The sequence below is a fragment of the Narcine bancroftii genome, chromosome 2 (genome assembly GCF_036971445.1).
Source record: "Narcine bancroftii isolate sNarBan1 chromosome 2, sNarBan1.hap1, whole genome shotgun sequence".
Taxonomy (NCBI): domain Eukaryota; kingdom Metazoa; phylum Chordata; class Chondrichthyes; order Torpediniformes; family Narcinidae; genus Narcine; species Narcine bancroftii.
The window spans coordinates 359655444-359669250 of NC_091470.1; the positions used below are offsets into that span (position 1 = coordinate 359655444).

The 13807-nt window shown below is 39.7% G+C and overlaps 1 protein-coding gene across 2 annotated transcripts in view; it reads right to left on the reverse strand.

Annotated features, from left to right (window-relative positions):
• Window positions 1-13807, reverse strand: part of afg3l2 (AFG3-like AAA ATPase 2) — a 62606-nt gene that overhangs the window by 11027 nt on the left and 37772 nt on the right. For both annotated transcript variants that reach the window (XM_069922437.1, XM_069922436.1), the window contains exons 10-12: window positions 8622-8775; window positions 3563-3670; window positions 1543-1668 (exon numbers count right to left, since the gene is read on the reverse strand). In XM_069922437.1, the coding sequence (XP_069778538.1) occupies window positions 1543-1668; window positions 3563-3670; window positions 8622-8775 (388 nt within the window). The remainder of the gene's footprint in view (window positions 1-1542; window positions 1669-3562; window positions 3671-8621; window positions 8776-13807) is intronic.

Sequence of the window (13807 nt, forward strand, 5' to 3'; positions counted from 1 at the left end):
TTGGGGTCCGAGTCCATAGGACCCTCAAAGCAGCTGTGCCGGTTGATTCTATGATTTAAAAGGCATACAGTGTATTAGCCTTCATTAATCGTGTTATTGAATTTAGGAGTCAAGAAGTAATGCTGCTATATAGGACCATGGTCAGACCCCACATGGGAGTACTGGACGTAGTTCTGGTCACCTCACCACTGGAAGGATGTGGAAGCCATAGAAAGGGTGCAGAGGAGATTTACATGGATGCTGCCTGGTTTAGAGAGCATGCCTTATGAAAACAGGTTGAGGGAACTTGGCCTTTTCTCCTTGGAGCAGCAGAGGATGAGAGGTGACCTGAAAGAAGTGTTTAAAGATAATGAGAGGTATTGATGGTGAAAGTAGTCTGAGGCTTTTTCCCAGGGCTGAAATGATTGGCTCAAGAGGACACTGGTTTAAGGTGTTGGGGAGTAGGACAGAGGAGATGTCAGGGGGCAACCAATTTATTTATTTATAATAAACAGAGGGTGGTGAGTGCGTAGAATGGCCTGCTGGCAACAGTAGTGGAGGCAGATACATTAGGGTCCTTTAAGAGACATGGAGCTTAGAAAAAAAAGAGGGTTATGGGAAATCCTAGAGTAGGGACATGTTTGGAACAACTTTGTGGGCTGAAGGGCCTGTATTGTACTGAAGAGGTTTTGCAAAAAGAATAAGGAACTGTTAACATGGATACACTAAAGAAGCTGGTGTAGTGCTTGTCGGAACAGAAGGAGCTGCAAAGGAATCTTTAAAGAAGACACTCAAAACCAGGAAGGTCACATCTAGGAAGAAACTTCCACTTTGCAGAGTTGTCAAGGACTAAGGGATGTTGAATGGCAATTTGCAACATGATCTTTCTCCTAAAATTCATAGGGAGTTGGGGGCTGGAATGGATTTTCAGTGGTGGTGCTGAAGGAGAATTTAAATGTAGTGCTCAAAAAAGTGTTGGACAAGGAAAGAATTCAAGGGTACGGAGAAGAAAAGTGGATTGTTGAGAGGGCAGGCAGCGGAACCAGCTGGATTGCTTTTACTTGAAGCTGTAATGACCTCAACCTTCCTCCATACTGTAATCATACTGTGGTACAATTAAGAAAACATTCTGGAGAATGGAAGACCAGTTTTTGGTTCCCATTCATCTATCAAATCCATGCGAGTTCCCTAGATTTTCTTTCCATGGTCATTTGGTTTAGACTAACCAGTCTGTCTTTGCTCGAAGTAACTCGAGCGGTGGAACAGATAGCTTTCTGTTAATGGTGATAATCCACCAGCACCTTTACCTGGACAACCTCAAGAACCTGCACGTGAATGATTCAACAATGGCAGTTTCATGGAATAATATCTTCTGTTGCAGATGGGTCAGTGCCTTCATCTGACTCACCAGAGCAAGTCCAGATGTTCGCTGGGATTGCAAACCTAGACTGCTTTATTCAGAAGCAGTGAATCCATTCACAGCGAATGAAGTACTTCTGAAATGATGGGTCATTAAAAAACACGTTTCATTACTGACATTCAATTTACAAGATTTATTGATACCTGTGAAGCCTGGAGTCAAGGCTGCTAGTCTCCTTGCCAAATTTTCCAAATTGATAGAAGAATCTAACTTTAAGGGATTGAGATGAACTTTAAAAATCGAAGCCCTTCCTTTTATATCAGGGGGTCCTTTATAAAGGATAAAATTAAATTCACTTTATATTGCAAAGAATTGAACAATACAGCAATTCTATGTTCACAAACTGTTATAAACATAGAAACATAGAAGATAGGAGCAGGAGTAGGTCATTCGGCCCTTCGAGCCTGCTCCGCCATTCAATGAGATCATGGCTGATCTTAAAATTCAGTACCCTGTCCCCGCCTTCTCTCCGTAACTAATTCCCTTATAAAAACAAAAAGGTCTGCTGAGTATTTCCAGTTTTCTGCTATCCTAGGTTTCCAGGGCCTTCATTGCTTTTATTTAATTTTTGCCATACAATTTTGAGTATATTTTTAAATGTAGAAAGCATTTCTGAATGATTTGCCTTGCATATTTCCCATTGTGGGACAAGCTGCTCAAGATGCTGCACCTTTATCTTCCAATAAAGAGAACAATAATGATAATGTATCCAAGATTTCTCACTATCTTACTTCTGCAGAACGATTTTCGAATTGAACATGATATAAACCTACAAGCAGCCCAGAAAGAGGAATCAACAGTTTGCACTTAATCCAACTCACTTCTTTCCTTACAAAAAACATTTCCCACACATGCTCTGTGCGGATTTGAGGCTTGTGAACATATTATCAGAATTGTGACCTTGCTCTTATCAGACTTCAACAGCAAACCACATAGTACAGAGTATAACTAGGTGCTGGGCAGAAAACGGCTCACCTCTATCCCTACACCAAGAACACTTGCCATTAAAATCAACAAAAGCACCTCAGCTACATCCCTAAATGAAATCAACAACTGAGTACAGATTGGAAACTGAACTTTTAGACTGCACAACTTAGTGACCAATGAACACGAATTGTACCCTGAAGTCGTAACTTGATTTTCATTTGAGTTATTTTCACTGCAGAGATGTGCAGACAAGCTTAATGGACATGGAGAGCTTGCAGTGGAATCTTCTGCAAGTGGCCTCCTCTACATGGGGAGACTGGATACAGACCAGGAGATATAGTAAAACCTCTTTAGAACGCGGTAGTTGGGTTCCAAGATTTCATACCGCGTTACAGCTGAGTCGTGGAACAGATGAAGGGGCAGCCAGCGTGGGACGTTGGGGCAGGGGTGGCCGGCGCAGGATGCCCCTACTCCAATGTCCTGTGCGGGGGGGCAGGGGTAGCGGGGATGTCAGGCAGCGGGGAGGAGGGTCCACAGAGACCCATGCTATAAGCGATTCTGCGGATGAACGAATCGCATTCTAAAGAGGTTTCACTGTAGTTTCATTGAGCATCTTCACTCTGTCCGCTGCAACAAGAAGGACCTCCACTTTACTTCCACACAGCATTCCCACACTGACATGCAAAGTCAAACCAAGGCCACCCTCAAATTGAAGAACAACACTTTATATTATCTGGGCACTCTTCAACCAGATGGTATCAATATCAACTTCAATTTCTGTAAACCCCTCCCTTAGTCTCTCTCTTTCTCCACCCCCATCTCCTTTCCTCCAGCTCCCCACCCCCTTTCCTTCTTTCTCCAACAGAGCTACCCTCTCCCCATCTAAGCTTCTCTTCTACCCTTCCACTTCAATCTTGCTGTAATCTCTTACCTATTAGCCTGTGCTCCTCCTCTTCCCCCCCTCCCCCCATGTTTTTATTCAGGCACCTACCTGTTTTTGCTTATACCCGATGAAGGGATCAGGCCCGAAATGTTGGTTACCCTTTAATTCCCGTGGACGTTGTGTGACCTGCTGAGCTTCTCCAGTTTGCTCAACCCCAGAATCTGCAGATTTTCTTGTATAACTTAATTAATTTCAATGTCTATTTTTACTCTCCACCATAAATATTCTCACTTAAATGCAACACGGTGCACCAGCTTGCCCAAAATAATCTGATAGAATGCACCCAGACGTACCGATGAAAATCTGTCTGTCAAATCGACCTGGTCTCATCAATGCAGGATCTAGGATGTCTGGGCGGTTCGTGCCTGCCAAAACCACCACATTGGTTGCAGTGTTGAATCCTGCCAAAAACAATAATAAATAAGTCTAAATTTCAAGGTCAACAGGATTTCTTTTCATGACACAATCACAGAGTTGAACACAACAGGAAAGACAGGAAGATACTTAAATCCAGAAGTTCAATTACTTTCAAACTCCATTTTCTTATTTGCCTATTGGCTTTGAATGTGCAATGGGAAACGCTTTTGCTCATTAATAGATCATATACATCTCAATTGCATAGCCTGAACACATTGGTAATTTCTTTTAATTTTACAGCTTTATTAAATAATTTACATTGTTTATTTGTTACATTATCCCTGGTGTATTGGGTTCTAACGGGTTATCTCTAGCGTTCAAATAGTCATGTAAAGTTGAAGGGCAAAAGCACAATTACAGAGCAATCGTGTTGCTAGTATAGTTATAATGAAAGAAAAATAAATACAGAGCAAGGGCAGCACTGTTATGGGTTCATTTAGGAGCCTGATAACTGCAGTGAAGAAAAGACTGCCAAGTTTTGGAACACGGACCAGTTAACTGAGTCATAGCAGATGTATAGGATGTCATCCATTTCCTTTACCAGCTTATTAATATTGATAATAACAGATAACACAGGTCCACCATTTACAGTGAACACAGTATCCTTGTTGTACGCACTAATCTTTGCCAATCCAATCAGAACTGACAGACAAGCAAAGATTCTCATTGATGGTTGTTAAATGGTCCTGAAACTCTGAATTTCTCCAATCATTTTGTTCCAATCTCAGAGTAATCTTGGTACACTACCAAGACATGATATGTGGTCGTGACAAAGGTAAGTTATCCTTCTATACTGGTGAGCTATCTCCTGCTTTTGTCACAACTGACTACATTGCATCCCAACATTGTTCACTGCCTCATTCAATTATTATCTATCTGATTGAGTCACAGTTTCTCTTCCTGCCTTGCCACCCTACTCATCATCTGAACTCAAGGCAGTTTTCATGATATTCAGCTCTACCTTTCACGTTACTTCATCCTTCTACAGTCTCTAAACGGTCTTCACCTTTGGTCTTCATCAAACACTGCCCTTACCACATTTTCACTCCTTTCCCTGGGAATGATGAACTGCTCATACTATCCCTCCAAGACTACTATTTATTCAACAATATTTATATGTGTACTGGATGTAAATACGTGTGCTACGTCTATAAATGTGTTTACATGTTCTTCCAGTTGTACTTATACAACTATATGATGATAATAAACTTGAATCAAAAATTGTCCACATTCATGATGTATTTTCTTTTAATCCACACGAACAGGCCAACCCTGCCATTAATATCATGGCTGATTTGGCCCAAACCAATAGTTACGACAAGACATGCAAGAATGAAAAAGTTGGGGTAAGAGGAAAAGGTACAAAAATGGGTGGTGACTGATTTGTTGGAGCATAGCCTTCAACTAAAGAAGAACCCGACCCTTGAATACAATGCTGTTGGTGGAAAAAAAACAAGAGAAAAGCTTTTTCAACTTTGTTCATCTATGGTACGAGACTTACTGGGGGAAAGAGCTTCCTGAAAATTCTTGGAAGTAGGCACAAAAATCTCACTTGCGTATACTTCATAATATTCAAACTTAAATATTTGTGTACACTCATTTTAACAAATCATTAATCATGGGCTATATACAGCATATATGGGTTGAAACTGTACATACAGCAGTTATACAATGCAGCAATAGTGGCAGCTATTAACTACAGATTTGATGTACTATTTCTTTAAACAAGGTAGCAAAGCTGGTAGAGCCACTGCTACACAGCTTCAGAGACCTAGATTGAACCATGACCTTGGGTGCTGTCTATGGAGAGCTTGCACAATCTCCTTCTGATTGAGGAAGTTTTCTCCCACATTGAAAAGACACACAAGTTGGTTAATTAGACCCCAAACACTGTTCCTGTGCAGATAAGGGAAAGCTGTGGGTGGGGATTGTGAGGGAAGTGATGGAAATGTGGGGCAAATAAAACTAAATGAGGGTACAAAGATGCTTGATGGTCAGTATGGACTCCTTTGATCAAAGAAATTTGAAGGTTGGCATGAGGTCTTCATCCAAGAGTTAATGCAGAATGTTTCAGGTTCCTTTGCCAGCCATAAGCTGGCTTTAATTTGAATTATTTAATTAAAGCATTGTATAATGGACCGTTGGTGAAGGTAGCACTAAATGGACATGTATCGAATCAATTTAAGTTAAGTAGGTCAACTAGACAGGGATGTCCATTATCCCCCACATTGTTCACCTTAGCAATAGAACCTTTGGCAGAACTGATAAGAATAGAAAATAAAATAAAAGGGATAAAAATAAAGGAGAAGGAATATAAAATCAGTTTATTTGCAGATGACATTCTAGTATACCTAACAGAACCAGAGATAGCAATAAAAGAATTACAAAAGAAATTGAAGGAATATGGAGAAATATCACGGTAAAGATCAATGTAAATAAAAGTGAAGTGATGCCAACGAGTAACGCGGATTATACAGAATTTAAAAAAGAATCTCCATTTAAATGGCAAACACAAGCAATCCGATACCTAGGTATCAGGTTAGATAATAACTTAAGCCACTTGTACAAACTAAATTATCAGCCACTAATAAAGAAATTGCAGGAAGACTTAGAACAATGGAAAGAATTACCGCTAACGTTGATAGGGAGGGTAAACTGCATTAAAATGAACGTGTTTCCCAAGGATACAATACTTATTTCAAACGTTACCAATTCCCTTAACAGAAATTTTTTTTAATGAACTAAAGAGAATAATAAGGAAATTCTTGAGGAAAGGGAGGAAACCGAGGGTAGCGTTAGACAAATTAACAGAGAGGTATAACCAAGGTGATTTGCAGTTACCAAACTTTAGAAATTATTATAGAGCCACACAATTAAGGTATTTATCAGATTTTTACCAGACAAGGGAAAAACCAGACTGGACTAAGATAGAACTAAATAAAATAGGGGAGAAGGTATCAGAACATACACTTTATAAGTGGGATGAAAAGCTGGTGCAATATAAAAACTCACCAGTATTGCATCATTTACTTAATACATGGAACAAGATCCACTTAGAAAGGAAAAAAACGAATTACCAAATACCAAAACTATCATTGACGCAAAATCCACGAATCCCTTTTACAATAGATAACCTTTCCTCTAGAGAATGGGAGAGAAAAGGAATCAAAAGAATAGAAAATTGTTTTTTGGGAAATAATTTATTCACATTTGAACAGTTGAAGTACAAATATGGAATAACTCATGGTATAATGCTTGCATGAAAGCTTATTTAAAGGATAAATTGGGAAACAGCTTGAGATTACCTGAAGGAAGCAGCTTTGAATATGTGATTACAGACAAAATGATAATTAAAAGATTTATAACAAATATGTACATTAAGCTGCAAGATAAGGAAAATGATGAAATAAACTATAAACCTAAACAGAAGTGGGAAAAGGATTTAAACAAAGAAATAAATGAAGTATGAGAAAAGTCATGTTCTGGATCTATGAAGAATACAATAAACAGAAGGTTACGCATGATACAGTATAATTGGTTACACAGGGTACATATCACTCCTCAAAAATTAAAAGAATCGGATTCAACATTATCGGATAGATGTTTTCGCTGTAAGAAGGAAATGGGAACAACACTACATGCAATTTGGGCATGTACGAAAGTGAATACGTTTTGGGAAGAACTAAATCAGATATTAAATAAAATGACAAAAAATAACATACCAAAAAAATCCAGAGATTTTTTTTTAAGTAACATAAGAATTAGGCCTCAAATTGGATAAAGCACAAAAAAAATTCATTATGATAGCCCTAGCAGTAGCAAAAAGATGTATAATGTCAACTTGGAAAATGGAAGAGAGCATGAGAATACAGCAATGGTACATGGAAATTAATAAATGTATTCCATTGGAAATAATAACATAATTTAAAAAATAAAGTCACATTGTTTGAACAAATTTGGGAACCGTACATGGAACACAACAGAGAGAGCTTGCCTAGGACCTCCATCACCTAAAATGAAAATGATAAGAAGACAAAACGACTAGATTCAGTGTGTAACAAATAGATGATGCATTTTTCTCGTTTATTTTCCTTTGTGTGAAGATATTTTTTTACTGTATTGTATATGTTGAATATTTATGGGTTTTGGAGGGGGTGGGGTAGGAAGAGGGGAGGGAAAGGGGGGAAAAAAGGGAGAAAATGCCACTGTGTAAATTTGATGAGAAACATTTGTACATATTTTGGTTGATATAGTTCACAGTGTGAAAAATAAAAATATTAAAAATCTTTTTGAATTATTTAAGAGAAATTAAAAAGTGGAATTAAATGTGCACGTGGGTGGTCGGCTGAAGAGTTTCTGTGCTCTCTCTCTCTCATCCAATGACTGATCAATTGCAATAGCTTACACATTTTGAATTTCAGAAATTATTTCTAACATTGGGTAACGGTTGGTTACAACACGTTGCTGTTTCTTAGCTCTGCAGAAATGGGAACCCACAATTTATGAAAGTCAAAAAGTGGAACAGATTACATTGCCACCCTTGTCATTAAGCAACAGCGCCAATCAAATGAAAATGTACACTCAATTAAGAGTTATATTCAACAATAAAAGGGTGACATCAATGGTCACAAAAGGACATCTACAGAAGTCTCATAGTATTACTTAAAGCCTCAATAACTAGCTGAACCAGCGGGCTTTGATGACTAAATACAAGGTGCTGGAGGAACCTTGCAGGTCGAGCAACTGCAGTGGGAGAAAAGGGATGATCAATGTTTTGGGACAGACCCTTTATATTGAGGAAGGGTTTCCTGCCTGAAATGTTGACCTTTCTTTTTCCTCGCACTGATGCTGCTTGGACTTCTGAGTTCCTCCAGCAGACTGTTTAGCCTCAGATTCCAGCATCTGCAGCCTCCTGTGTGGTAAGTTTGTACTTACCATCCATTTCTACCAGAAGCTGGTTTAAAGTGTTCTCCTGTTCACTTTGTCCTCCAAAATTACCACGACCCCTTTTCCTTCCAACTGCATCAATCTCATCAATGAAGAGGATACAAGGAGCATTTTTACGAGCCATTACAAATAGATCTCGCACCTAGAAGAGAAAACCACAAGATATAAACTTGCCAAAAATCAGTCTGATTTTTGTTTATCTATTCATAAAAAACTTTCACTTAAACAATGCTCTTGGTGATCTTTGGATATCTAAAGACATAACTTACCTTACTGCAAAGTCACTGTGGTCACAAGGGAAACCTGGCAGATAACATGCACAGCAAGATTCCCAAAAAAGGCCATTATAGGAAGTGTGCTCTTAAAGAGGGACCAGTGGAGATTGAGAAAGACGTTGTAAGAGTGGCAAATGCAGCTTTAAGGAAACATTAAATAAGCTGGGTTGGTTTTCTTTGGAACAGAGGAGGCTGAGGAGAGACTTCAATAAAGTTTAGACAGCTACAAGTGGCCTTGAAGGAATAGCAAAGGGACCAAAGTCCAGGAAACATAAATGCAAAGTGAATGATAGGATTAAAGAGGTGCTTAGGATCCAGAGTCACTGCCTGAATGGCTGGTAGAACCAAAAACATTTAAATAGTGCATGGATGTGTGTATGCAAAGCGACTGACCAAATGACTGAAGGAGAGATTAGGATGAAGAATTCTTCTGTGACCAGCAAAGAATCAATGGGCTGAATAATGAGCCTCATGCATCAGAAACATTCTGTAATTCTACAGTTTTATGAAAAACAGCCTGATAGCAACCAAATGGAGGCAAACAAGAAATCTGTAGATGCTGGGGTCTAGTGCTGTACCCAATATGCTGAAGAAACTCAGCATGACTTGGAGCATGCATGGAAAGCAAACGGCAGTCTAACGTTTCCGGCCTGAGCCCTTGTTCATGAGCGCCAAAAATCAGGCAGATTCCCAACTAAGACAGTGGGGGTGGGAGGAAGAACATACCAGCACGTGAAGGGCTCCAGCCTGAATCGATGGTTATATATCTTTTATCTTTGCTAATATAAAGTACGAGGTTTAACCTGGTGAGTTTCTCCAGCATTGTTTTTTTCACTTCAACCACGATGTCTCCAGATTTTTGTGTTTTACTACCGAGCTATGCACATAATGTGTCCTTTTGGACCACAAACCCACTCAGCCCAATTACACCAGTGACCAATTAACCTACTAACTCTGTCCATCTTAGAATTTTGATCCCTTCATCTCATTACTCAAAATCTTAAATTTAGACATACAGTACAGTAAGACCCTTCTGGCCGATGACCCCATGCTGCCCAAATACACCAATTAATCTACAAAGACTCTACGTTTTTGAACTGTGGGTGGAAATTGGAGTACCCAAAGGAAACCCAACCAGACACAGGGAGAAAGTACAAATTCTTTACAGTGCTGGATTTCAACCCTGGTTCCAACCATTGACATTGCAACAGTATTGCACTAACTGGTACACTAACTATGCCACCATCTCCTTGGAAAAAAAAATGCAACATTTCTATTGATTTTGGCTATCTCTGGCTTACAATTGCTCAGAGGAACAATCTGGAGCACATGAAAACCCTGCTTGTGTGTCTGAAGGACCAAATTAGCTCCACACCTGCCCACATCTTCGCACACACCCCCCACCACCCCCCCACACCACCCAATTTCTGGAAGAATCTGGACTTCCTCAATAGGGTCCCAAGAAGTCACAAAACCAGAGTGACAGAGTCACCCTTGAACCCAAGGGTTTACTTCAAAATAAGAACGACATTTTAAGTTCTCTCACAACATTTCAGAAATACAGACAACTTGGGCTCCCTCTGCAGGCCATCTGGTACGGTGTAAACAGCACCAGGAACTGGACATCGACAGTCACAAATATACTGCATACGCTGGAATCTGGAGCAAACAATGAGCTGCTGGGGGAGGGGGACTCAGCACATAAGGGGGTTTATGGACCGTGAGGGAGTGAAGGGTCGGCACAGCATTCTGGCCCGTGCTTCTGTGTTCTATCCATGGATGCTGCCCGACTTGCTGAGTTCCTTCAGTAGCTCATTGCTTCCTCAAGCAACTGGGCATATTCTCTCATCAACCTGCAGCATCAGTACCACTGGATGTTGAACAGAAAGTACAAGTTAGCATTATTACTTCAGTGTCAAAACAGGGGCAAAATGCAGAGGTGGGGAAGGGAAAATGAAAGATTTGAATGGGGGGGGGGAGAAATAAATTTAAAAATTGAAATTTCTAGATGTTTTTAAAAAAATCATTTTGGGAACTAATTTATCACCATTACTTAAATAGGGATTTGTAGTAGAATGGAGAAGCCCTAATTTTGCCCATCTCTACCTTGTGTACAGGGATCTTTACATCCCTCACAACATTTGAATGGATAAGCTCCCAGTGAGATTCTTCTTGTACAACATTACCCTCCACACACATTGTCCTCAGGATGGCTGCAGTTGAGTGGAGACTGTCACCCACCTTTTTGCTGAATCACAAAGAGTCAAGTTTATTGTCCTCTGATTGTACAAGAACAACCCGAAGAAACAGCGTTCTCTGGTCCTCAGGGCAAAAACATGCAGACACATAACCAGACAGAACACACACAGAGACAAACTATACACATGCAGCACAAGTATTATCTATAAAAATAAATAGACATTGTTTTGAACAAATGAGAACCTCAGATGGTTAGTGTGAGAGTGTGTGGAGAAGGATATGGAGGGGCTTTATCATGGTTCATCTAGGACCCTCTCATCTATAGACTGTTCCCAGGGACACACTTTGAGACTGACATCCAGAACTGGAAGACCATCAATTTGGTGAAAGATGCTCTTTGGTCTGCCCGAAACCTGTTGGTATTTCAACATACGGAGATGCCAGCCAGAAATGCTGTCAACTGGCCCCTTACAGGCTGAGGCTTGGTGTAGCCAATGTGAGGGTGCTGCAGGGATGAACCACGGTCTAGAGTACCAGGCATTGAGGAGCTGAGACTGAGGGGAAGCCCCTCAACTAAGAGATTGGGGGGGTGGGTGGGAAGGAAAGAAACGACAAGGTGCCACAGTTGGTGGTAATGGGTTATGGAGAGAACAAATGCAACAATGTACATTGATAAGGATGTACAATTGAAAGTTGTAGATAGGGCTCATGTGTCTAAAGCTAAATTAGCACATTTATTCAGATGTAAATTCTTGTTGTGATTAATGCAAGAGAGGAGGCTTCTTTAATTCATAGGTTTCGGACATGCAAGGTGCCACAATGGTGGTAACGATGTATGTAAAATGTGCATTGATGAGAATGTATGAATATGACTGACATGATTAATGTAAAAATTCTTGAACGATTTTCTTGTTTTGTAAATAATGTATTGCAAATAAAGTATCTTTTTGAAAAAAAAATTGAATGGACAACAGTGAGCTGCTTCTTCATGCATCTTACTGAAGATTACCCATTCTCTGTCAACAGTTTTGGTTTTTCACATTTAGCTGACTATTTGCATTAGTCTATTTTGCATGTAAATAAAGCCTAGTGTTTTTTTTAAAAGCAATACAACCTGACTCAAGATCATTTGAATTTTAGAAAAAAAATATTATTGGGGGGGGGGAAATAAAACAAGGACAACATATTTTTATAATGGAATTTCCTGCAGGAGAAACATTTCCCTCTATAAACTTTTAAAGGAAGTTTGACCTTGTGTGGCAGATTTGTTTTGTACAGAAACGCTTCGTCTAAAGTGTTAAAACCAAATGCCTGTGAGCAATTACTGTATCAAATTGTGACATTAATATTTCAATTGAAAACTTGTTGACCCCATTATTCTTCAAAAAATTATTAACAAAATTATGCATATCAATCTGCACTTCCATGAAAATATCTGTTTTGCAGCTGGGAGTTTTAAAATACTATACCAGCCAATGCCTTGAAATAATTAATGACATAATTTAACCAATAGAAGATGATGATTTTCTCAATCTATATGAATGAAAACAAAAAAAAATAATCAAATCACATGTCGAAATGCACATGACAAACACATGGTCTAAATATATGATAATGAAATCCAACAAAATGCAAAGACCAGAGTAACTTAACCAACACTACAGGACACCAAATGAGCAGAAAGCAATTGGAAAAACAGGAAATTGATGTGCAATTGATTTCAGATTTATTATCAGAGTTTCTTTCTTTGGCTTGGCTTCGCGGACGAAGATTTATGGAGGGGTATGTCCACGTCTGCTGCAGGCTCATTGGTGACTGACAAGTCCGATGCAGGACAGGCAGGCATGGTTGCAAGGGAAAATTGGTGGGTTGGGGTTGGGTTTTTCCTCCTTTGTCTTTTGTCAGTGAGGTGGGCTCTGCGGTCTTCTTCCAAGGAGGTTGCTGCCCGCCGAACTGTGAGGCGCCAAGATGCACGGTTGGAGGCGAGATCAGCCCACTGGCGGTGGTCAATGTGGCAGGCACCAAGAGATTTCTTTAAGCAGTCCTTGTACCTCTTCTTTGGTGCACCTCTGTCTCGGTGGCCAGTGGAGAGCTCGCCATAGAACACGATCTTGGGAAGGCGATGGTCCTCCATTCTGGAGACCTGACCCACTCAGCACAGTTGGGTCTTCAGCAGCATGGATTCGATGCTTGCGGACTCTGCCAGCTCGAGTACTCAGAGTACATACATGACATCACATACAACCCTGAAATTCTTTTGCACACATTAATGTACTTTGATGAAACTGCTTACATATTAAAGGAGCGATAGGAAGATGGATTTGACTTTCATGGCCATCATAGCATAATGTTTTACTCTTAAACTGAAGAAAAAGTGCAGAAGTTGGACTTCGAATGTTTAAATTTTTTAACAAATTCCCATTTTTTCTCATTTGAAAGTATAACTTTCTGCAAAGAGCCAATTACCATGCTGTAAGTCCAAATTTAAATTATTAAAAGCGAGAACCATAGCCATTTGCAACTATCAATCCATTTCAGGAAAACAAAACTAAAATAAACACTTGAATCCATTTATATATTGTTTAAAGGAAAAGACCTTCTTGTAACTCCCATTAAGCAACTTATTATACCCGGGGGTATTTTATGGTGAAGAAATTGTTCAAGAATCCAAAATAACAGTGAGGCTCCCTGCATCGATTT